General features: G+C 35.3%; 1 protein-coding gene across 2 annotated transcripts in view; it reads right to left on the bottom strand.

Annotated features, from left to right (window-relative positions):
• Window positions 1–24,530, bottom strand: part of CNBD1 (cyclic nucleotide binding domain containing 1) — a 479,949-nt gene that overhangs the window by 439,502 nt on the left and 15,917 nt on the right. For both annotated transcript variants that reach the window (XM_004474779.3, XM_058275701.2), the window contains exons 2-3: window positions 21,188–21,260; window positions 5,376–5,483 (exon numbers count right to left, since the gene is read on the bottom strand). In XM_004474779.3, coding sequence (XP_004474836.2) covers window positions 5,376–5,483; window positions 21,188–21,260 — 181 coding nt within the window. The remainder of the gene's footprint in view (window positions 1–5,375; window positions 5,484–21,187; window positions 21,261–24,530) is intronic.

Raw genomic sequence — 24,530 nt, 5'->3', positions numbered from 1 at the left:
CAAATGCATTTTATCATGTTAATGTTTGTGTGGTTATACGATATTTAACCACTTACTATTCCATTTTTTTCTGTTAAATACTATAAGAATATGAAGATCCTCACACCTATCTATTTTAAAAAGTTACGATTTGCTTTAGAGTAAATGTCTAGAAATAAATTGACTGACTCCAAAGGTGGGAACATTTTAAATTTTCATGTGTTGCTACATTGCCAACACAATGGGCTGTACAATTTGCAGTACCAGCAGTCCATTTTTTCATGTCCTTAACAGAAAAAGATTTTGCGTATATATATATCTCTTATTTTTTTTAAGATTTATTTATTTATTTATTTCTCCTCCCCCCCCCCCCCCCCCCCGGTTGTCTGTTCTCTGTGTCTATTTGCTGCATCTTCTTTGTCTGCTTCTGTTGTCAGCGGCACGGGAATCTGTGTTTCTTTTTGTTGTGTCATCTTATTGTATCAGCTCTCCATGTGTGCAGCATCATTCCTGGGCAGGCTGCACTTTCTTTTGCGCTGGGCGGCTCTCCTTACGGGGCGCACTCCTGCGCATGGGGTTCCCCTACACGGGGGACAGCCCTCCGTGGAACGGCACTCCTTGCGCACATCAGCACTGTGCGTGGGCCAGCTCCACACGGGTCAAGGAGGCCCGGGGTTTGAACCGCGGACCTCCCACGTGGTAGACGGAAGCCCTAACCTCTGGGCAAGTCCGCCACCTACATATATTTTTAATCCATAAAAAAATGATGGGAGAAAAGTCTCATCAAATTGTTTGAACTTGCTTGTTTTAAATACTGTTGAAACTAGATAGATTTTCAGTTGTTTTGTTTGTTGTTGCCGTTGTTTTCTAAAAATTCCCTGCCCGCTTTTCTGTTGGGGTCTCTTTCCTTTACTTACTTGCTTAAAAAAGTGTCTCCTTTAAGCTTACTGACACACCTTCTGTCATATTTAATTGCATATATGTTGCACATTTGTCTTTAGTTAATATGACATACAAAAGACTTAGAAATTCAGGATAGTCAAAGTTATTAATAGTATATGTTTCTTTCATTTTATATCATGTCCCCAAACCATAAATCTATTTACCTAAGTACTTTTTCTGGTTTTTGACATTTTAATATGAATCCTTCAGAATTTTTTCTCATAAATTCAATTTAGAGATCACTAACATAAGACTTAATTGTTATGCCTCTGTGTGTATTTATGCAAGTGTGTGTGTGTGTTTAAGAACAGGCTTTCCGAACTTTCCAAAGGCATGTATTGAGTATTCCTATTAATTTTGAAATGACACCTAACATAGGCAATTCTGATCTGTATCCTAGATTTGTAATTAATCCCATTGTTTTACAATATTTTAATATTGTAATTACACCCTCCTTACAATTTTGGGGCATGTTTTAGAATTTTCACTATTCTACTATGCTTATTAATCCAAGTAAATGTCTTTTTTTTTTTAAGATTTATTTTTTTATTTATTTCTCTCTCCCCCACCCCCAGTTGTCTGCTCTCTGTGTCCATTCACTGTATGTTCTTCTATGACTGCTTCTATCTTTATCAGTGGCACCGGGAATCTGTGTTTCTTTTTGTTGCATCATCTTGTTGTGTCAGCTCTTCGTGTGTGCAGCGACATTCTTGGGCAGGCTGCACTTTCTTACGCACTGGGCAGCTCTCCTTATGGGGCGCACCCCTTGTGCGCGGGGCTCCCTTACGCGGGGGACACCCCTGCGTGGCAGGGCACTCCTTGCGCGCATCAGCACTGGGCGTGGGCCAGTTCCACACGGGTCAAGGAGGCCCGGCGTTTGAACCGCAGACCTCCCATGTGGTAGGCAGATGCCCTATCCATTGGGCCAAGTCCACTTCCCCCAAGTAAATTTCAAGACGCTTTTCATATCTAATTGAAAAAAAAAATCACTTTAGATTTTTAGTTTCATAGGATCATGAAATTAACTGAGACCCTTACACTATGGAGTGATTCTGTAAGAAATTGAGGCATATTTCTCCATTTATTCAAGACTTCTCTTAGGTACTATAGAGGAGTTATATGGTTCTTTAATGTCATTTTATAATCTCGAAATTGATACCCCATCGCTTCCGCCATATTTTATGCATTAGAAACAAGTCAATAAAAGTAGTCCAAACTCAAAATGAAGGAATTACACAAAGATGTGAATATAGGAGATGGGGATCATTGGGGACCATTTTAGATGCTGTTTCCCACCCAAGTATGGGTACTCACAAAAGAAGGATATGCCTTATTAGTTTTTGTATCTTATCTGATGGCTTCTATTTCTATCAAGTTTATCTTATCTGGAGCCTCAAAGTATCCTATAGCTATATCTTTAATTTTGACATGAAAATAAGTGAAAAGGTTACTTTATTTGCCATTTTTATTACCTATAATCTGAAATTCCAATTTATATGATATTAATATTGCAAATCCTTGCTTCCAGTGCTTTGCATTTGCCTGGTATGTGTTTTCATTGTTTTAAACTCTCTAAGTCATTCATGTTTTAATCTCTTAAAATTAGAATATTATTGGAATTTATCATAGATCCAATCTGAGAATCTGCTGCACTTATTATTTTAACTAGTTTGTATGATCATCTGTTACTTTGTTATTTTTGTTAATACAGCCTTGATGCTTCCTTTGAATCTTCTATTCTTAATTTTTTATCTTTTGCTAAATAGTCTGTACCTTTCATTTCTTTCTTCTATGCTAACATTAAAGTTACAGAGCCTATTTTTCAAACTAAAGATAATCATTTTTATATCTCTAAATAAAATATCTCTACATTTCTCTATATTGTGCTGTTGATTTTGGAACTAAAACATACCTTAGCACTAAAAAAAAAAAAAAAAGTAAATACAAAATCACTCTTCCTACAATCTCATCTCCTTTTTTTTAGATATATTTTGGAACTTTTGTCTCAAGTAAAACATAGTAATAATTATTATTATTAGAGATGAAAGAGTTCTTTTAATAAGTATCCTACATGAAATCTGTTTTTAATCAGATTTTTACCGTCACTTAGATTTAAATCACTGTAAATATGATTTCAGAGTTCACTGGCAATTTTTCACTCTTATTTCCCCATTCTTACTTTAAGTTCAACCTGCTGTTGACCGGTGCTCTTCAGAAAATTTTTAATCAAGGTTTGTAGGTCCTTTTACCATTTTCCAGTTAACAGCACCAATTTTCCTTTGCGAACTTCTTCCCCTCCTTCTCTTGTCCCATATGTTTCACGTAATGTCAACAACATTCCCCATTATATGGGTGGGCATGTGAGTCAGAACTGCCAAGTCAGAGCACAGGGACAGCCCAGGGGTGCACACAAAATTCAATCAAGACTTCACTGAGTCTTCTGCAGGGGCTGTTTGAAGAGACCACACTTCACCTCATCTGAACCTTAAAGTAAATGAACCCGGGGCTGTCAAAAGCCAGCACAAAGAGTGTGAGACTGAAACCAACCTAGCCAAAGGTAAGGCAGAGTTATGAAGGAAAACTGAGTCCCAATATCAGAATTTCAAACTGAAGCTAGCTCTACTCCCCAAAACTTCATAAATATGAATCTCAAAATCCCTTTGTTTATTATGCCAATTTGGTTGGCTTTTCTGGAATATAAAATAAACAAATCTCAGCTACTGTGGTGTGTTTCCCAAGTCCTTGTATAGTTGAGGGCCCATTCTTTACTTTCACAATTAAACCACAATCTGGCTGTTACAAATTTTGGGTTTCAGTCTTTTTTCTTAAGAATATAAAGATGGTATTCCATTATCAAATTTGTTAATGGCACTGGTGTGCCTCCCTTTGTCCCTCAGAAAATAATGATTTAATTAAAAGGTGTAAAGCCAGTGATGATGGATTAATCAAGGAATCTTAGGAAAAGTTGGACACTCCAACTCTTCTTAAAAGCTCCTAGTCTCTTACTCCACAGGCAGAACTAAGTTTACAGGCTTCATTCCTAATCAACAAGATTAGAATATATTGTGTAGTTGGAATCAAATTGTATACAATTTGTTTTTATTAGATATTTCTAAAGTGTGATTTTAATTTGATAAATCACAGGATAAGCTCCATATAATCATTCCACATAGGGTTACCCTATAGGGACATAGTCCAATCTAGCTACTAGCTCAAGTCTTACAACACATATTAAGTATTTGAATTCCTGTTTTTCATGAGGTTTTTTGTAATTTAACAGAATTGTTCTTAAATAGACAGAGTAACTGCATCTCCCAGAGATATTTCACACTTAATTACCTTGATATGTTCTGCCAGACACTGTCCTATAGCTATAGACAAAAAGAAAAGCTTATGATAATAAAATAAGCCAATATCTCCCATGCTGATATCCTCATACTGTAAGAATATATTTTTTACAACCATTCCTTAAAGTTTTATCTTTTTAGTGTTGATGTAAGTAAATAAATAATATGTTCTTTACCAAATCCCTTATGGAGACAAATAATAGTCTGCCCAGGAACCACAAACAGCTATTAGTCCCAGTTATGTGTCAGTCCCTCTGCTAAGTGTCATAAATACAAATACAGACTAGTAAATACTCAAGTGAAATACAATCTTTTGGATATGGAAGTTACACAATCAGGGAGAGAGGACGAGGGGAGGTTAAGAGTGTGGACAAATCAAATCTTCATGCGTAATAGGGGTAGGGGTTGCATATCCAGAGTAACATACCCAGAGAACAACTATGGTATCTATGGAGAGAGAATGTCTTTGGGCATCTAATGTTGCACTGCTGTCAGAACCTTACAGCTCCACAGGGACCAGGGATAACCTGAAAGGGACAGCATCATGCCGTAATAGGACAATCATTCTCATCCTGCCCAGGGAGGTCAGTCACACCTTCTGCAAAACATTTAAATAGTCTCATTGCCTTTGAAAATGCATGAAATATACATTTGATAGAAGTCTACCTAGAAGCAGGAGCACAGTAAAAGAGACTTCTCAAATATCTTTTATCTGTCCTATGACTTTGTCATTCATTCCTTGATACGTAATACATGTCCAAATATCCTCCAATCATAAACATTCTAATCATTTCCATGGGAAATTTTCTCACGAAACCCTGTAGAGTACTTTAATGAAGTCTCTTCATAAACAATGTCACCAATAAGTAAAAGGTAATAATAGTTTGACCAAAGGTTTGAATACATTTGCTCCTCAGAGGTGGACAGATATTTCTGCTTAATAAGAAAATGAGTTTATTCCTATCTCCCAAGCTCCCTTTCTTTGGCTGCTCCCTAGCATGAAGCACAGGGAACTGATTGCATACATCTAGTTTTTCATTTCACTTCTTTCACAGACACACACACAAATACAAAGTGAACCTTGCTTTCAGAAGAAGACATCATTACCTTTTGTCGTCCAATCCACAAAGTTTAGGAAGCCTGACTTTTTTGTGCAAGAATATTTTAGAATATTTCTTCATAAAGTTGTTGTGAGCTTCTAGGATGGAGTGAGAACTATAGATTAAAGAATGAAAGAAAAATTAAATTGCAAGTATCACGAGGATAATCTCTACTGTGGGATAGGTTTTAAACTCAATATATACATACATTTAATTCTATACTGACTAGTAAGGTTAAGAAGTAAAGAATAAAAATAGGAAACATATATATATATAGTATTTTTAAATAACCACTATAAAAATTCCCTATAATGTGCCTTGGTGACAAATATTTTGAGAAATGTACAGTTCTGACAACGGCAATGTTAAAATTTTAATTTTTAAGCTGAGCTTTCTTAAAACTTGTATTTCTGTAATTGATTACAATACCTCATAATTAAATTCTCTCCAAAATGATTTACAAATAGTTTACATAAATATTAATGGGAAGAATATTTATATGAATCATTGCAATGATTATTTTTTTGGTCTGGAAGAGAGATGTATTAGTCCAAAAGATCAGCATTTCCCAAACCCAGAAGATCACTGGACTCATCTGGGGTCAAATATCTGATCACTTTTCAAACCTAATGAATCATAACATCCAGGAGTAGGACCTGAAATTCTCTATTTTAAATATCCTCCTTATGGTGATTGTTCTTTGCAGCCAAGTTTAGAACCTTGGCAAATACCAAAAATGCCAATAATCAAACACTAGAATATAGCAAATTGTCATTCAATGCCAGGTAATGAATTTGTTTCTGGAAAATCTCCCTCATTCAATTTTCAGTTGACAGTCACCATGAAAAGTTGGTTGATTTTTTAAAATGTTAAACATTCATCTTGACAGCTTTGTTCAATAATCAACAAAAACAATCTTACTTCAAACTGAATACTGACAAACATCTTAGTCAATATTTGCCTCATAGCAAAGAAGATAAAAACTTGTAGCCTCAAGAGAAGGCTTTCCTTATTTCACTGTTAATAACAACATATTTTAAAATATTTATAATAGCATTTTTCTCTTGACCACAGTTCCTAAAACATTATATTGATACTTTACACAAGACAAATACTATATACTTTAACAATCTTATTAAATTAATTCATTCAAACAATGCACTGTGGATGCATTCACTATGACATTAGGCATTTTCATTCCCAGTCTCATACTATATATTAATAGAAATATTGGCCAAGCATCAGTTCTCTTTTTAAAAAGTCTGGTCACTGATTTCTTTGGAAGCTTTCCCAAGGTCATTTTTTTCCCTATTTGGAATTCACATTCTACAATTATTTGTTCTACACATCTACCTGCTATTTATTGGGTGCATATATGCCAAACATTGTGCTAAAATATTTACGTGTCTTTGTCTCATTGAATATTTATATTAACCTTACAAGACTGATATTCTTTAAAGCCATAGAAACTACAGCTTAATAATTTGCCTAATTCATTTAACAAGAAAGTGAAGGACACAAATGAAAATTGAATGGACTCCAACCCATTTTCTTTCTTTTTTTTTTTTAAAGATTTATTTATTTATTTAATTCCCCCCCTCCCCCGGTTGTCTGTTCTCTGTGTCTATTTGCTGCGTCTTGTTTCTTTGTCCGCTTCTGTTGTCGTAAGTGGCACGGGAAGTGTGGGCAGTGCCATTCCTGGGCAGGCTGCACTTTCTTTTGCACTGGGCGGCTCTCCTTACGGGGCGCACTCCTTGCGCATGGGGCTCCCCTACGCGGGGGACACCCCTGCATGGCAGGGCACTCCTTGCACGCATCAGCACTGCGCATGGGCCAGCTCCACATGTCAACCCATTTTCTTAACCTCTTGGATAAACTGTTTCCCAAATAATGACACTTGTTAGTGCTTACTATGTGCCAGGCACTATTCTATACGGTTTACTTGTGTTGGGTCATTTAATCCTTACACAGATATATTAGGCAGATACTCCTTTCATCCCCATTTTATGAATGAAAAAAAAACTGAATCCCAAAGCAGTACAAAAGTGTGACTTCCCTTTCATGTCTACATGGAACTCATGTATCCGCGTTTGGAACATTATTCTAGTCTGTGATTTAGACAGGTCATCTTTGGAGTGGCAAGAAGTTGATACCAAAATACTAAGACTTTCACCCTTGACATTTTTGTGTGTTTGACTGAGCTGCCTGCTTTACCTAATCCTTGACAATTGTCAAGTTGAAGTAACTGGTGTACATGGAGCCAGTGTTTATGATCTGGGTCTCCAAAAGTAGTGCTGTTTGGAGTGAAAGGAGTGAAAAACCAAAGTGGAAGAGTGATGTGCTAGAAGCAGAGAAGACGTCATGTTTCAGAAAGAAGCCTAAGGGTCTTATGGCACTGTGATAAGACAGGATACCCTTTTATCTGAGCCCCTTGATGAATAAGCATATAGCCCTGTGCATTCAGGGGAAATGCATTATTTAAAATCATGTGAAATGATCTGCAAATGAATACATCTAAATATGAATAAGAGAAGAGGCTTAGGGGAGACATGGAAAAGATAGTGAGAAAATTAGGCACTAGAGAAAGTTTTAGAATTATAATAAGGTTGTACTCAAAAGCTAATACCTGAATGCTGTCCAGAAGATACTTCACATGATTTTCCAGACCCTGAGTAAATACCACCGAGGAATAAGGAACTCACCACCTCATTAACACTCACATGCAAAGTTCACCTATGAGGAAAGAGCTCCAGCTTTATCAGATATATGCCCAAAATCTATAGTTTACCATATGAGAACTCTAAAGCACTTCCATGATGCTGCATTTTCAAGGATCACAAAATCAAATGCTTATCATGGCCAAGTTGGTATCATGAGTGACACAGGCCAGGTGGGGACAGGATGAACTGGAGTGAGCATGCCCACAAAGAGGGAACTAGGACTCCGTTCTTAAGCCCGTTTTCATCATGCAAAAATGTAGGTCCAGAGTAGTCAGATTTTAGTGTTTTAAAAACCAGAAATATGAATACATATGAAAATATTTTATTTTTAAATGTTAGTAACTTAGATTTTAAAATGTTTTATAGTATGGGTGGATCAATCAAAACAAGTCTTTAGGCTCTATACCAAGTATACTACCCCCGGGTAGGGGAGGGAACACCGGTTAATGACTTTGGCTTGGCAGTGTTTCTGGACTACTTCATGTGTGTCATTATTTCTTGCCTTCTCTACTAGATTGTGCCTATCTTGAAATAGGAGAACTCTAGTCTTGGAATTAAGTTCACCTGGATCTAAGTACGAATTTTGCTACTTTATTTTTATACAAACTTTGCAAGTTATTCAAATTTCACGTGCCTCATTTGCTTATCTGTAAAATGACAGAAATATTTAAAAATAATGAAAACAATTCCAGTTATAATATTCAGTGATTTTATGCTTATGTCAAAGACTGCTCTATGCTCCTAAGAACTCTAATCTTCTTCCTGTAGACCTAGACTACATTTCCCAACTTCCCTTATTGTCAGGTGTGGTTACCTGGCTGAGTGCTAGCCATTGAAATATGAAATAGTGAGTGGAAGAAGCGTGCACCACTTCCAGACCAGGTTCATCAAGTACTCCCAACCCAAACAACCCTCCCATGGAGTTTCTCATGTCCTTTCCCCTTTCAGATTGTAGCAGAGGAGTGTGGTGGACTTTGAAGCCACACAGTGAAGATGGCAGAGAAAAAGATTGGAAAGCCCTGTATTCCTAAACTAAAAGAACAGCCTTCCAATCAAAAATTGCCCTTTGGAGTTTGATGTGAGGAAGACGTAAACTATGGTGTTAAGCCACAGAGATTTAAGGTTTCTTTATAGCAGATACAATTACCCTACCGAACAGAATATATTCTTTGAATCCTATTCACTTCTTCTCACAGGCATGGACATAAGAAGCTTTTCATAAAATACTTATTAATTAAATGCAGTATTTATGTGTTTACCTAAGAGCATTTAATGTTTAAATTAATTAAAGCAAGCATAAAAGTTGACTCTATTCAACCCTTTATAGAATGTTTCCTCCTGAATTTGTCTTACAAATATTGCAGCATCTACACATTAAATGGAATTGAAATATGAATACTATTTACATTATCCTTGCACATGAGTAGAGTATGATGTAATTTGATAAGAAATAAGTGAGTTATATGTGTGTATATATATGTGTGTGTGAGTATATCATCCTATTATAAAAATGAGTTGAAGAGGATAATTTTCCCTTAAATTATGCCAATTTTTAGCATGCCTTTGACCTAAATGGAAAGATAAACCTGTAGTCTTTTCAGATACTGGCACTACAAAGTGTCTCTCTAGTCCGTGTTCTCTGTATTTTAAATATTTTTTTTGAAATCTCTAGTTATTAATTCATCTCATCATCTCTCTTATCTAAGCCTAAAGCTCATTAGCCAATGACTGACTTTATGGCTTCAAAATCACATTTTATCAAAAAAGTTCCTCATGCTATTGTAATTAGTCATGCAAAGGCTAAATCTCAAACTATTCTTTTTCATAATGTTATAGTAGGAAAATAAAAATCCATGAGATTTGATGGGAGACATAACCTGACCCTGAAAGACAAATAAAATTAAAAGATCTATTTTTATAAATTTAACTGCAAAGATATGACTTTCAGAGTGAATTTAAATCTTTCAGAGAGTATTGATATGTTGTATATTACCACTTTACCACTTCCTTTGAAATAATTGAAGTTCTCTCTACTTTGAGAATCAATATCTGGCTGTATACAAAATTGAAGTTGTTGCTCACCTTATACAAGGTATCCAAACTTCTAGTTTATTCCATAATCTCTAGAAAAGGACTACCTACCTTGTAGGATTGTTACAATAGTTAGAAATAATAAATTTTAAGCTCCTGACACACAGTCTAAAACATATTGCTGACACATAGTCTAAAACATATTACATTGCATGTAAAAATGGCAACTATTAAATACAAGTAAAGAAATTGCAGCATTTAAGAATCAGAAAATTTTTTTAATTTTATTAAAAATTTGGAGATAGAAACCTCACATGTAATGGAAAAATGATGAGAATTAGAGTAAGCATTAAATCTTTCTATATTAATGTTATTAAGACTAGAAGAGTTAGGCTATAAGAGAAATTTCTTGATTAAAAGTGACCTAGATAATGAGGGCACTTCATCAGACAGAAGTCAGTTTGAACAAAAGTGCAAAGGCCCACAAGAAAATGGTGCAGGGGCAATCAAACCATAAGTTGCTGATATGGCTGAGGAGGAGGGGGAGAGTTACTGGGAGACAAGGTTGGGAAGGGGCCAGTTATAAATTGTCTTGTGAGTAATATGATAGCAATTACTTATGAGATGTATGTCCAAGATGTAGGAAAGATAGGATTTCATCTTAATCAGTGGGATAGAAAATTTAAGCATTTATGAAGATAAGAAAGACATAAAAGTAGGAGGCTAAAAATATATCTTCAGCTTTATACAGTAAAAGGACTACAGAGATTTTCATTTCTCATCAAGTTTATGCCCATCCTTCTGAAAATAAGAAAACTGAAACTTAAGGGTTTAATTGATATTGAGAAAGCCTCAATTATGTTAATAGCAGAGGAAGTCTAGAATGTATTCCTTCAGACCTCCAGTCTAAATCTAAAATTCTTTATGGAATAAGTATGTAGGAGAATAAAATTCCACAAGATTTGATGGGAGATATGACTTGGACCCCTAAAGACAAATAAAATTAAAAGAGAAGACTTGAAAGTCTGTCAGGATAAAGCAACATCATTAAAAAAGGTTGGGAAGTTAGGGGATTTTGCCCATGAAAATGATATATGTCAACAAATAGTAACAAGAATATATCAATTGTTTCAGATTGTGAAGATTTTGGATGCCAGAAAGAGGACATTCCATTCATTTATTCAACAAATATTTAATGTGCACCAACCATGAACCAGATATCATTCTAATCACTGGCAATACATCAGCAAATGAAACCAGTCCTGTCCTCAGGAAGTTTTCAATCCAGAGAGGGGAGACAATAAAAATAGATTTAACCATATAATATGTCAGATGTACTATTAAGAACTGAAAGCAAAAATGGAGAATAAGAAGTGTTGGGAATATATATTTCATATAGGCTGTTCATGGGACACAGAGACCTGAGGGAAGTATAGATATCTGAGGGGACAGCATTTCAGACGGAAGGAACAGGTACAAAATCCTTCAGACAGTAGCATTTTTGGTGTGATAATAACAGAGTACAGAGATCACTGTTTCTGAAGCAAAATAAGCAAAGTGGGAGTGGGATGGGGTCTGTAATATAGAAGAAGCAATCAGAGCTGTGGTAAGGAGTGAGACCATGTAGGACCTTGCAGGCCGTTTATAACAATTTCGACTTCTACCCTGAGTGGTATGGAAGCCATTGGAGGATTCTGAGCCAAACAGTGATGTAATCTTACTTACAGTTTAACAGGATTCCTCTGGTTACCCTAACAACAACAGAATCTAAGGGATAAGGATAGAGCAAAAAGACCAATTAAGACTGACCCCATAGAAATAAAGAGTATTATGAGGATACTTTGAGAAATTGTATGCCAACAAGATGGATATTATAGAGGAATAGAAAAATTCTAGACACACAAACTACATTGATGAAAGAAGAAATTGATGAACTTAATAGACCAATCACAAGTAACAAGATAGAATTAGTCATAAAAAAACTCCCACCTAAGAAAAGCCCAGGACCAGATGGCTTCACAGGTGAATTCTACCAAACATTCCAGAAAGAAATAACACCAATTCTGCTTAAAGTCTTCCAAAATTAGAAGCGGAGGAACCATTGCCTAACTCATTCTATGCTGTCAACATCACCCTAATGCCAAAGTCAAAAAAAAGAGGCTATGAGAAAGGAAAACTACAGACCAATCTCTCTAATGAACATAGATGCTAAAATCCTGAACAAAATACTTGCTAATCATATTCAAAAAAATTATCAAATGAATTATACACCTTGACCAAGTGGGTTTCATCCCTGGTATGCAAGGATGGTTTGATATAAGAAAACCAATCAATGTATGCAAGAATGGTTCAACGTAAGAAAACCAATCAATGAATTATACACCATGACCAAGTGGGTTTCATCCCTGGTATGCAAGAAAAGTTCAACATAGGAAAACACCACATAAACAGACCAAAGAAAATAATCACATGATCATCTCTCTAGATGCAGAAAAAGCATCTGACAAAATACAGCACCCATTCCTAATAAAAACACTGCAAAAGATAGGAATAGAAGGAAACCCTCAAATGATAAGGGGTATATGTGAAAAACCCACAGCTAACATCATATTCAATGGTGAAATCTAAAAAGCTTTCCCTTTAAGATCTGGAACAAGACAAGGATGCCCACTTAAACTACTTTATTTAACATTGTGTTAGAAGTATTTGGCTGAGCACTTAGACAAGAAAAAGATATAAAAGGCATCCAAATTGGAAAGGAAGAAGTAAAAGTTTCACTATTTGCATATGACATGATCTTATACATAGAAAGCCCTGAGAAATCTACAACAAAGCTTCTAGAGCTTATAAATGAGGTCATAAGATCAATGCTACCAAAATCAATAGCATTTCTTTACACTAACAATGGGCAATCTGAGGAGGAATTCAAGAAAAAAATCCCATTTACAATAGAAACTAAAAGAATCAAATGTCTAGGAATAATTTAACTAAAGATATAAAGGACTTGTACATAGAAAAGTATACAACACTGTTAAAGGAACTTTAAAAAGAATAAATAAATGGAAGAACATTCCCTGTTCATGGATAGGAAGACTAAACTTAATTAAGATACCTATCCTACCCAAACTGATTTACAGATTTAATGCAATCCCAATTAAAATTATCATAGCCTTTTTCACTGAATTGTAAATGCTAACTATGAAATGTATTTGGAATAGCCAAAGACATATTGAAAAAGAAAAATGAAATTGGAGAAATCACACTACCTGACTTTAAAACATACTGCAAAGCTACAGTGGTCAAAACTGTGTGGTATTGACACAAGGATAGACATACTGACCAATGGAACTGAATTGGGAGTTCTGATATACTTCCACACATGTACAGTCAACTAATATGACAAGGCCACCAAGCCGATTCAACTGGGAAAGAACACTTCAAAAAATGGTGCTTGGAAAACTGGATATCCATGTTCAAAAGAATTGAGAGAAGAACACCTTCTCATACCTTATACAAAAATTAACTCAAGATGGATCAAAGATCTAAATATCAGAGGCAAGACCATAAAGATCTTGGAAGATAATATAGGGAAGCATCTACAGGAACTAGTATTAGGAAGTGGTTTCATGAACTTTATACCCAAAGCACAAGCAGTGAAAGAAAAAATAGATAAATGGTTCCTCCTCAAAATTAAATTTTTTTTACAAAGGAGTTTGTCAAAAAAGTGAAGAGTCAGCCTACACAGTGGGAGAAAATATTTGCTAACCATATATTTGATAAGGGTCTATTATCCAGCATATATAAAGACATCCTACTTCTTGATAATAAAAAGACAAAAAACCTATTGAAAAGCTGGGCAAGTGATTTGAATAGACACTTTTCCAAAGAAGAAATACAAATGGCTAAAGAGACATGAAAAGAATTTCAACATGACTAGCTATTAGGGAAATACAAATCAAAGCCACAATGAGGTATCATCTTACACCCTTCAGATTGCAACTATTCCAAAAACAGAGCAGTACAAGTGTTGGAGGGGATGTGGAGGAAATGGAACCCTCATTTACTGCTGATGGGAATGTAGAATGGTACAGCCATTGTGGAAGACAGTTTGGCGGTTCTTCAGGAAGCTAATTATAGAACTGCCATATGATCCAGCAATACCACTGCTGGGTATATACCCTGAAGAATTGAAAGCAAGGACATGAACAGATATATGCACACCAGTGTTCATAGCAGCATTTTTCACTAGTGCCAAAAGTTGGAAACAAACCAAATGTCCATCAACAGATGGATGGATAAACAAAATGTGGTATATACATAGAGTGAAATATTACTTAGTTGTAAGAAGGAATGCAGTGTTAATGCACAGGATAACATGGATGAATTTTGAAGACCTTATGTTGATGGAAGCAAGCCAGCCACTGAAGGACAAATATTACATGACCTCACTGATATGAATTAAGCAAATTGAGCAGACTCACAGAGCTAGAGTCTGGAAGATAGGTTTACAGGAGGCAGAAAGGGAGAAGAAACTTTGTGAGCCAATCTCCATATGGGTAAAATCTATGATAATATGGAATTGTGTAGTAGTTCAGTAGATGGGCATGACAGTGGTACCCGTTGAGAGTAGGCAGTGCTGGGTTGGGAGTGGGGTAAGGTGGAGAGGGTGGGTTGGGCTTTCCATGGAACTGTGGAATGGCCTGCGGGAGGGAACAGGTGATCTAGGGGGATTTTCAGGTATGTGGTTTAAACTATAATGTTAGGAATGTTTTTTGACAAATGGTGGCGGGGGTGAGTTACTGGTTTAGGGTGTTGGATGTGGGGGACAGGTGAGACAGGGTGCACCTGGGGCAGGCGTCTAGGGAGTGTGTGTGTTCATCTTGTCATAATGGGTTATATCATGGGTGAAGACCAATGTAATGGAAGATGTTGGACTCCCTTCCTGGGGAGTCCTGCTTTGTTCTCAAATAATGGGGCAGGAGCCTTTCAAGAGCATAGGCAGTGACTAATTGGGGAGGACAGGTCAGTGTGTCAAGCCCTCAATGTTGTTGCAAGTAATTATGAATCTTGTTCTTCAATGAATGAAGTTTGGTGGTTGATGTGGGTCCTGAGGGGAAGGAGAGAGAAGAAGAGAATAGATGGAACATAGAACATTTGGGGGGCAATGGAATTGTACAACATGATCTTGCAATGATGAATACAGGCCATGTTAAATTTCATCAAAATTTATAAAAGTATATCGTCCAAAATGTAAACCATAATGAAAATCATTGACCATGGTTAGTAGCAATGTTTCAATACTTGTACATCAATTGTAACAAATGTACCATCCATGTGTAAAATATTACTGTTAGGGGAAAGGACAAAAGGGGGAGGATTTGGGGCATATGGGAATCCCTTATATTCTGTATATGACTTTTCTGTAACCTAAAACTTCTTTGAAGGCAAAATTAAAAAAATAAGAACCAGTGGGAATAAATGGATGAAAATATCACTGTACATACAAGATAACAGACCTTACAGTGATGAAAGACAGTGTCAAAAAAAAACTTTTTAAATATATTTTTTCATTTTTATTCAAATTTTTAAATTTTTTGTCTTTTATTTCTTATTTCTAAAACTATCATTATTATTGCATTTTCTTATTAATTCTATTTGGTTATTTAGTTGGCTTCACTTTTGAAGAAATTTTGGATCACAGAAGGGTTACAAATATGACAGTGCAGGGAATATTTGGGAGAAGGTTCACCTTGGCATACATATAAGGCATATAATTGTGTTCAAATGTTCATGGGGCATTGTCAAGGTGGTTGGGATTCACACAATAACTGAAAGAATATCAAATTCCCATCCTAGGGAGCTCCTCCATATACTCTAATGGAACAGCAAGAATCCCCTGAGTACAGGGGCAGTGACTAGTGAAGGTGGATGGTCCATTGACAGGCCCTTCATATTGATGACTGTACTTATGAACCTTTACTTTTGAAATTGAAACTTAGCCTAGTATTATAGGGTGACTAAGAGTTACCTCATGAAAGCCTCCTTTTTGCTCAAATGTGGCATCTCTTTAAGCCAAACTCAGCATATAAATACATTACCTTCCCCCCAGCATGGGACATGACTCCCAGGGATGAGCCTCCCTGGCACCAGGGATTAGTACCAAACACCAACTAGCAATGCAACTGGAAAAAGACCTTGGCCCATGGGGAAAAGATAAAGACAAGTGAGTTTATATGGCTAGGAGACTTCTAAGTGAGTCAGGAGGTCATTCCAGAGATTATGCTTATACGTATCTCAGCAGGATCTCCTTGAACTGAATTTGGTGCCCTGCCAAACTATTGAGCTTTCTGCCCTGTCTGTAGTGCCTACACATCTCCAAAGCCCTCAGGAGCTCTGCTATTTGAGGTAGTATTTACCTTGACATTCAAGGAGATCCTTGAATGCCAAAGGGGCTCTTTTGCTCCTTCTATTTAAACCTGTAATTAGTACTAGAGTTGACGGGTGTGCCTCCAAGATACTTAAATCTTTGGGCTGTCCATGTGTCAGCTGGGCCCTGAATCATAACAGAATTGCAACATTTACTCTCCAATTCATTGGAGACTCACCCAGGACAACTAAAAGGAGGTGAGGATGGACAACTACCATCCCAAAGAACAGAGATTCTGCCAACTGCAAAAAAGATAGTCCCATCTATCTGCTCTATCTGCTCTATGGGACAAAACCCCCTCTCGATTAGAGGTGAAATGGCCATAACTATCCCAGAGTCCTCAGGATGGGGGAATGAACTATGGACTAAAGTAGATTTACAGGTATTCCACCATAGACATTGTGATTCTATAAATGGAAGAACTTATATCCTTGACACAGAGGTAGTGGCCACGGAGATTCTGAGGGAAGGAAGAGGGAAACCAGGTGTAACATGGGGGCATTCTCAGGGCTTTGGAATTGTCCTGAATGACATTGTGACAACAGATATAGGCCATTATATATCTTATCAAAACCTACAGAATTGTGTGGGAGAAGTGTAAACTACAATATAAACTATACTCTGTGCTTAGTCACAATGCTCCAAAATGTGTTCATCAATTGTAATGAATGTACCACCCTAAAGAAGGATGTTGTTAATGTGGGAGGGGTATGGAATAGGGAATCCCCTGTGTTTTTTATATAACATTTATGTAATCTCAGTGTCTTTAAAAAAATTTTTTTAATTAAGTTATAAAGAAAAAAAAACAGGAAGAAAAAGAATTTTAATAAGAATTTGAAATGAAAGAAAATAAAAATTGTCATTGAAATTTTTTTAAAAGGCAAATTAAAAGATTAGTGCAATTATCTAGGCAAGAGCCTCCTTAATAATTGCCTCTATCAACTCTTAATACTCTTCTAATGTGCTTTAACTCAACTTGAAATAATGAGAAAGTTATTCAATGTTATTCAAAATAAAAATATTTTGTATTTCTTTAATTACTATAATTTTAACAATATTGTTTTCATAATTTTTATGATAAAAAGCAAAGAATTGAGACACATTTTGGGCAAACTTTGGAAAATGGGGCACAATTATCTGAAAGTTAAAGAATTTCCACTAGATGATTTCTGAGTTGGCTTCCTCTTCCATAACTTTCTGATTCTATAACACTGTAAGTGTGGGAAATTGCTGAATGCCTTACAATCAAATTACAAATGAACTTTTGAGTTAAAACCTGTTTATGGATTATAGTCTCTGTAAATATATGTAAACACATAATCTGCCCAACTACATATGAATTTGAGAATAGGCAACTTTATATTGGTAATAGTAATAACTAACAAATAATAAGTTCTTGCTATATTTCAGTCATGTAGCTAGCTTTTTGACAAGTACCACTTTAGGCAAACATTCAGATGTATATACATCATGACTGTGTTTCTTCTTTTATATTTTCAAATTTAGACATGTTAAAAGTTTTTTGTATGGAGTTATAAGAATATTTTGTTACTTAGGAAAATGAAATTGCAATGATGTAGCCCAATATTGTTTTTAATACTTGATACTCAGAAGAATGTTTCCTTATAACTGATTTAGTCAGAGTACTTTAACAAATGAAAAAAAATCACTCAAAGCATATTTCACTTTATTTCTGTATTAGTCAACCAAAGGAGTGCTGATGGAAAATACCAGAAATCTGTTGGCTTTCATAAAGGGTATTTATTTGGGGTAGGAGCTTCCAGATAGCAGGCCATAAAATATAGGTTACTTCCCTCACCGAAGTCTATTTTTGTGTGTTGGAGCAAGATGGCTGCCAACACCATTAGGACTCAGGTTTCCTGGGTTCCTCTCTTCCCGGGACTTGCTTCTCTCCAGGCTCAGGGTCTCTCTCTTCCCAGGGCTTGCTTCTTTCTGGGCTTTGGGTTCTTATCTTGCTGGGGTTTACTTCTCTTTCTTCTGTGTGCTTAATTCCTGGGGTTCCAACTTAAGACATCATCATCAAACTCCAACATTAAAAACTTTCAGCATCAAAAAACTCCAACTCTGTCCTTTGCTATGCCTTTTATCTGTGAGTCCCCACCCACCAAGGGGCAGGGACTTGATGCCCTACTGATATGGCCCAATCAAAGCCCTAATCATAATTTAATCATGCCCAGGTACAGATGAGTTTACAAACATAAGCCAATATCTATTTTTGGAATTCATAACTATATCAAACTGCTACAATCTCCAAAGTATTTAGTCCAGGAGGACAATGGGGGTGTCAAACTAATAAATGCAGCTCCTTTTTATTGAAAAAGCATGTTTAAAAGTTATAAATGATAACTCTCTAGACAATTCTAAATAGAAAGTCATATCATAAATCTTTATCTATACTTATTTCTAATCAAGAGAGAGAGAAAACACAAGTATATATTTAGACCAAAAAGATATGTATGTTTACTGAACTCTGTGCTAAGTTCCAAGAGGTAAGAAACAATAAATGAAACAAATCTCCTTTCCTCACCAAGCTTATAGTCTAAAGGTAAAAGGCTTGTATCCAAGAATCAAAACTCCAAGGGATGTCATTCCCTTTTCGTTAATTTTTTTCTTATCCTTACTCAAACATCCCAGAATTATATACCAATCTACTGCCTTTATTCAGGTAGGATTTTTTAGAACTCACACTAATGCTTTTGGGGGAAAGATTTCATGTACAAATATTTCAAACTTTAAGACATGTAATTCTCAGCATTTCTGTTTTTATTATAGGAGAAAAGTTCATTTCATTTTCTAAAAACACTACATAAAGAATAAATAGAGAAATATATTTCTCTTAAATCTCTTCTCAATTTGTTGAAATTACTTGAAAATTTTGCAATTCTGAAGATTTAAATCATTTCTATGTATGAATTTCTGGTAAATCACCTAAAGAAATCTCAGGGAAAAGGGAACCTGAATTCAGGCCACACCTTCATTGATTTGTTGCAATTTCTTTTCCCATTCTAAATAAATATATTTTTCATATCTTTTTTTAAAATTTTTAATCTTATTTTCTTTTTCTAAAAGAAGAACCCAAAACTTGTATAAACATACCATAAAACCTGCCCCAGACTCAGTTGTATGCCAGTGTCCCAAGAGAACATAACCAAAAAATTCAGTTTTTGGGGCTCTAAAAAAAGTCACAGTAAAATTAATAGAGCAAAGTCAGGCAGGACAACCAGTATGGGCCTGGACCAGAAAATTGCCTGATGAGAGAACACTATCTGGAAAGGATTAGCCAATCCAGTAAGGTGAAGGTTGATTAAAATTTATTTTGTATATTCAGTAGAACCACAATTAGATGTTTCTGTTTCTCTCACTATGATCCCCCAAGAAGTGTGTGTGGGGGCAGGGGATGGGGCGGTAACTGGAGAAGTACATTAAAAATAAATATATGTCTGAAGTAGAAAGCAAAAGAAAGAAAAAAGATGGCATTCAACATCAAAAATCCTACCATCTTCATATGTGTTAGAGAAGGGACCAACATACAAGGCAGGTTATAAATTTGAATGAGCCTTTTTGAAGTGACAATAATAAAAATAGCTCACACTTATATGGCCCTTACTATATGCCAGATATTTTATTTTGTATGTATTCATTCATTTCACCTTTGCCCTTTAAATGGGTACTATTATAAAACTTCCACTTTATAAATGATTGAAACCAAGGCAAAGGGAAATTAACTAACCCGCCCAAGCACATACAGCTGGTAAGAAGATGAGTCAGGATTCCCACCAGGCCATCTGACCCCAAAGTCCATGAACTCAATCTTTACCCTGTGCAGAGAAAGTAAGAGGCCAGGAGTACTTAGAAAAAGGTCTTTCCCAATGGAAATTCAAAGAGAAGCAAAGAAGTGCATCCTCCTCCCTTTCTCTGAGAAAGAAGCAAAAGGAAAACGAGAGATGAAGATACAGAAATAATTTACAGTTGTTTAGAGAATGTGACTTAGAGATGCTTTAAAATAGAGAAAGTCTGAAAACAAAAGGCATTTTCTCAGTAGTCCCATAAAAAATGAGGCAAGGTGCTCTGCTGAGTGAAGGAAGAAGGGAGGATGGACGGACACTGAGGGATATGAAAAAAATATACAACCAGCTTCATAATTTTAAAAATCTAACCTGGGGAAAGGAGTTGGCAAGAAAATAGATTTTTTTAAATTACAAGTTTAAGTATCACATATCTTCCTGAGCTTCGAACGGTGATATTTCCTAGGTCTTTGGCTCCATTATATATCAACTAGGCATCCCCTATGCACTGCTAAGGCACTTAATTCACTCAAGACTTGTATTTTCCAACCATTTAACGCTTTTTCCACTATGACTGCTTTTTAAGTACTAGAAAGGGCCCAGCTGGGGATGAGTTATGCTTGCTTCACAGTAAATTGTTTCCTTAAAATATGACACAGATATTCTGTCCCTTCAATATGGCGAAATAACCTCCAGGTTTTCATATGTTTTTTATCTGTGTAGTAAATCAGATACCTATGAGAGTCAACAATGGTTTATTACTATGCTTTATCCATAAAACAAATATATCTATATTCATTTGAATGACAGAAAAATAAAAGCATGTATTATTTACCTGTATTGTAGTCCCCTCATGTGGCATAATGCATTCAACTGACTATAATTAATGTGCTTAGAAACTTTCAACCCTGCAAAAAAATTAAATAAATTAAAAATGTAATTTTCCATAATCCTATTAACCAAGTATGTAAATAGAGTTTAATTGCAAACATTCTTCATAGTAAAATACAGTGACTATGAAAGTGAGATACTACCGATCTTTTTTTTGATACATAAGTATAATAGAAAAGGGTTTAAAATGAGCAAAGAATATAATATTATTCATTGATATCAAATCTGGCCTGGCATTGTTTGTTGTTTGATTGTTTGTCTTTATTTCACTAAATGTTGGAGCTTATATGCATCAAATAAAGTCACCGCTCTGAGAGCAAGCCTTTCAGAATCCCCATCCTGTACCTTCAGAATCTGAGCTGATCCCACAGTTCCAGATTTAACAATTGAAAGTTTCCTTGGTCTCTCTATGTCTCTGTGTCTCTGTCTCTCTTTTCCCTTTTATCTCTGTCTTCCAGGTGGTAATTTTCATTCACTCTTATGCAAACCCTCATCTTTGGCTAACCCCTGTTTAGAGGACCTTCTGGTGTCTGGGTTCAGTTTGCAGTTCCTGTGAAGTTCAAATCTAAGCCAAATCATGCAAGATCCCCTAAGAGCAGCAAGATGATAATCATAGCCAAGAAGCAAACTAATCGTGATTCTCCCTCAGTACCAATATAAGCTGATATCCTACGTAGGAGGTGGTAAGGAAACAGACTACTGAATATTATAAGCATCTTTACAATGATAGACATTCATATCATAGGCTCCCTGATTACTCCAGGAAACTGGATGCTGTTAGAAATGTTGTAAACCAGAAAGCAGTAATAAATACTAGCTTATATATATATTATTCCTTTCCCTAATGAAAAGGTAATGCATTTCTAAAACTTTGATTATGGTCAGTGAATAGCTTTCAATAATGAAAAGCTGGAATTTGACAGGTCCAAATTTATCCATTTTAATTAAGTTTTCCGAATCATAACATTTGATTTTGTATAATCACATTGTGATCTAAAACCTGATCAACAATGGCAGATACTGCTTACTAAATACAAAATTGAAATATGAGAATTTTAAAAAGAAAACTGATTACCATCTACACAAATTAAACCATCTAATAAATTTGAAAATACTGATTACATGATTTGGGCATTTTCTTACCCATATTACTCAGTTGGGCCTTAAGAAATAAACCAAAAAATTATCTAATTGTATTTTAGCATCATATGGAATAATTTATTTTAATAATCCAAGTTACAGCTTGTATCTATCAAAAATATTGCTCAGTATATCTTTCTAATATAAGATATTATATAAACCAAGTGCATAAATAGTTTAATTACAAACATTGTTCATAGTAATAGAATTAAATTACTATGAAAGCAAGGTATAACAGTCTTTGTTTGATACACAAGCAGAATTAATTAGGATGGTAGCAGATTTTAAAAGGCATACTTCTGCAAAGCATTCATTTAGTCCATTTTCTTAATTTGCTTCAAGAACAAGGTTAATAACAACCCTTGACCTATGTGGGCAAGAAAGGGAGATGGGGCCATAGAGATTTGGAAAAAAGTCAGTGTTTGAAAAATTCGAACAGAAAGAGTGTGTGTGTCCTTCATACTTCATTTAAAGCAGCTTATAAAAAGTAAAAATCAGAACACAGCTAGAAAATAAAAATAATACTTTGCTTTTTATCTAAAAATCACCTTGCCTGAGAAAAGCTACAGCAGTTGTAGGAAAGGCCTAGTTCTGTGATAGGAATACCCAAATAAACTTTAAAATAGATTAAGATATATAACTCTCATGGCCTAGTAGACAAACACTTTACAATTCATCAAAAAATGTCTTCTTGACAGATCATCAGTTCTGAGATGAATTTGTCACAAAGATCTTTATATAAAGGATGTTGAGAAAGATAATGGATCTTGACTTTGAAAGCAGATTCATTAAAAAGAATAAAGCCAAAGATTTCATCATGAAATTGTAAGTTTGTAAAGAAACAGTGTTGAGCTTCTCTGCTGATCAAGTTTAATACTGGGATAAAGCTTAAAAAGTTTTAAAGAGTACAAAGTTTACATCTGTTTTCCAGTCTTATTTTTCCCTTATGAATATGTCTTAGGCAGACTTTTGACATAAGCAGAGGAGATTTAACCCTTAATGGAGATAAAATCAAGGCTTTGATCAGAGTAAGTCTGAAAGAAGATTTCAAGCTAATATGAAAGTATTTATAAAGTTGATACTGAACTAGAAATCCACCGTGCAATTAAAAAGACAATTATCTTTGTTGATATGAGGGTCTCGGTGTATTATTGAGATGCAGAAACTAAAATCCAATGTTTTGTCTGGGTGGGACACTGAAGAACCTTTGATTGTTTGTATTAATATATATTCAGAGGTAGATATATTTTCCTATTTATGCAGTATGGTAAATTAGAAATACTTGTGGCAGAGTTATAAAGTTTCATTAAAAATTATTTCTGTGAGTGTTAAATGTAGCAGAACTTTGTTTTAAATCATGGTAATTTCCCATATGGGGTAGATAAATTGGAATAAGTGAATACCTCAGAGATATTGTAAATATACAACCACTAATTACTATAAGACCCAGCTTATCTGAATGGGCACAAGACAATGTAAGTAAGATGGACAGCATATCCACAGAGAAAAATGTGATAATGATGCTATTGAATTACCAGAGCATGGTTGGCTGGAAAACAGAAAGCTGGAATCTATTCTTCAGAGTGATCCACTCTGATAATTAATCAAAAAATAAGTAGATTCTTGCTTAATATTCAAAGCCCAAAGAAGCAGTTCAGCAACATCAGCAACAAAAACACTAGCAACAAACTTCCTATAGTAGAGAAGTAGCCCTATGCTATGAAAAAGCTAAAGGTGAGTTTTAGCATGGGATTGATGTACAGAACAAGAAGCTAGATGGGAGAAAATATTAATGTAAATTAATGTATACCACATAAACAGAATGAAGGAAATAAAGCACATGATTGTCTCAATCGATGCAGAAAAGGCATTTGACAAAATCCAGCACCTTTCTGAATAAAACCATTTTTCTCAGCTTTCTCACTAGACATAGAAGGAACTTCCTCAACATGATAATGGGTACATATGAAAAACCCACAGCTAATATCAAACTTAATGGTGAAAGACTAAAAGCTTTTCGTATAAGATCAAGAACAAGGCAAAGATGCTCACTGTCACTGCATTATTCAGTATTGTATTGGAAGTTCAAGCCAGAGCAATTAGACAAGAAAAAGAAATAAGAGGCATACAAAAATTGGAAAGGAAGA

This window comes from Dasypus novemcinctus, chromosome 14 (genome assembly GCF_030445035.2).
Source record: "Dasypus novemcinctus isolate mDasNov1 chromosome 14, mDasNov1.1.hap2, whole genome shotgun sequence".
In the NCBI taxonomy this organism is placed as follows: Eukaryota; Metazoa; Chordata; class Mammalia; order Cingulata; family Dasypodidae; genus Dasypus; species Dasypus novemcinctus.
The sequence above is the reverse complement of the archived record's forward strand: the minus strand, read 5'-3'. Positions and strand labels throughout refer to the sequence as shown.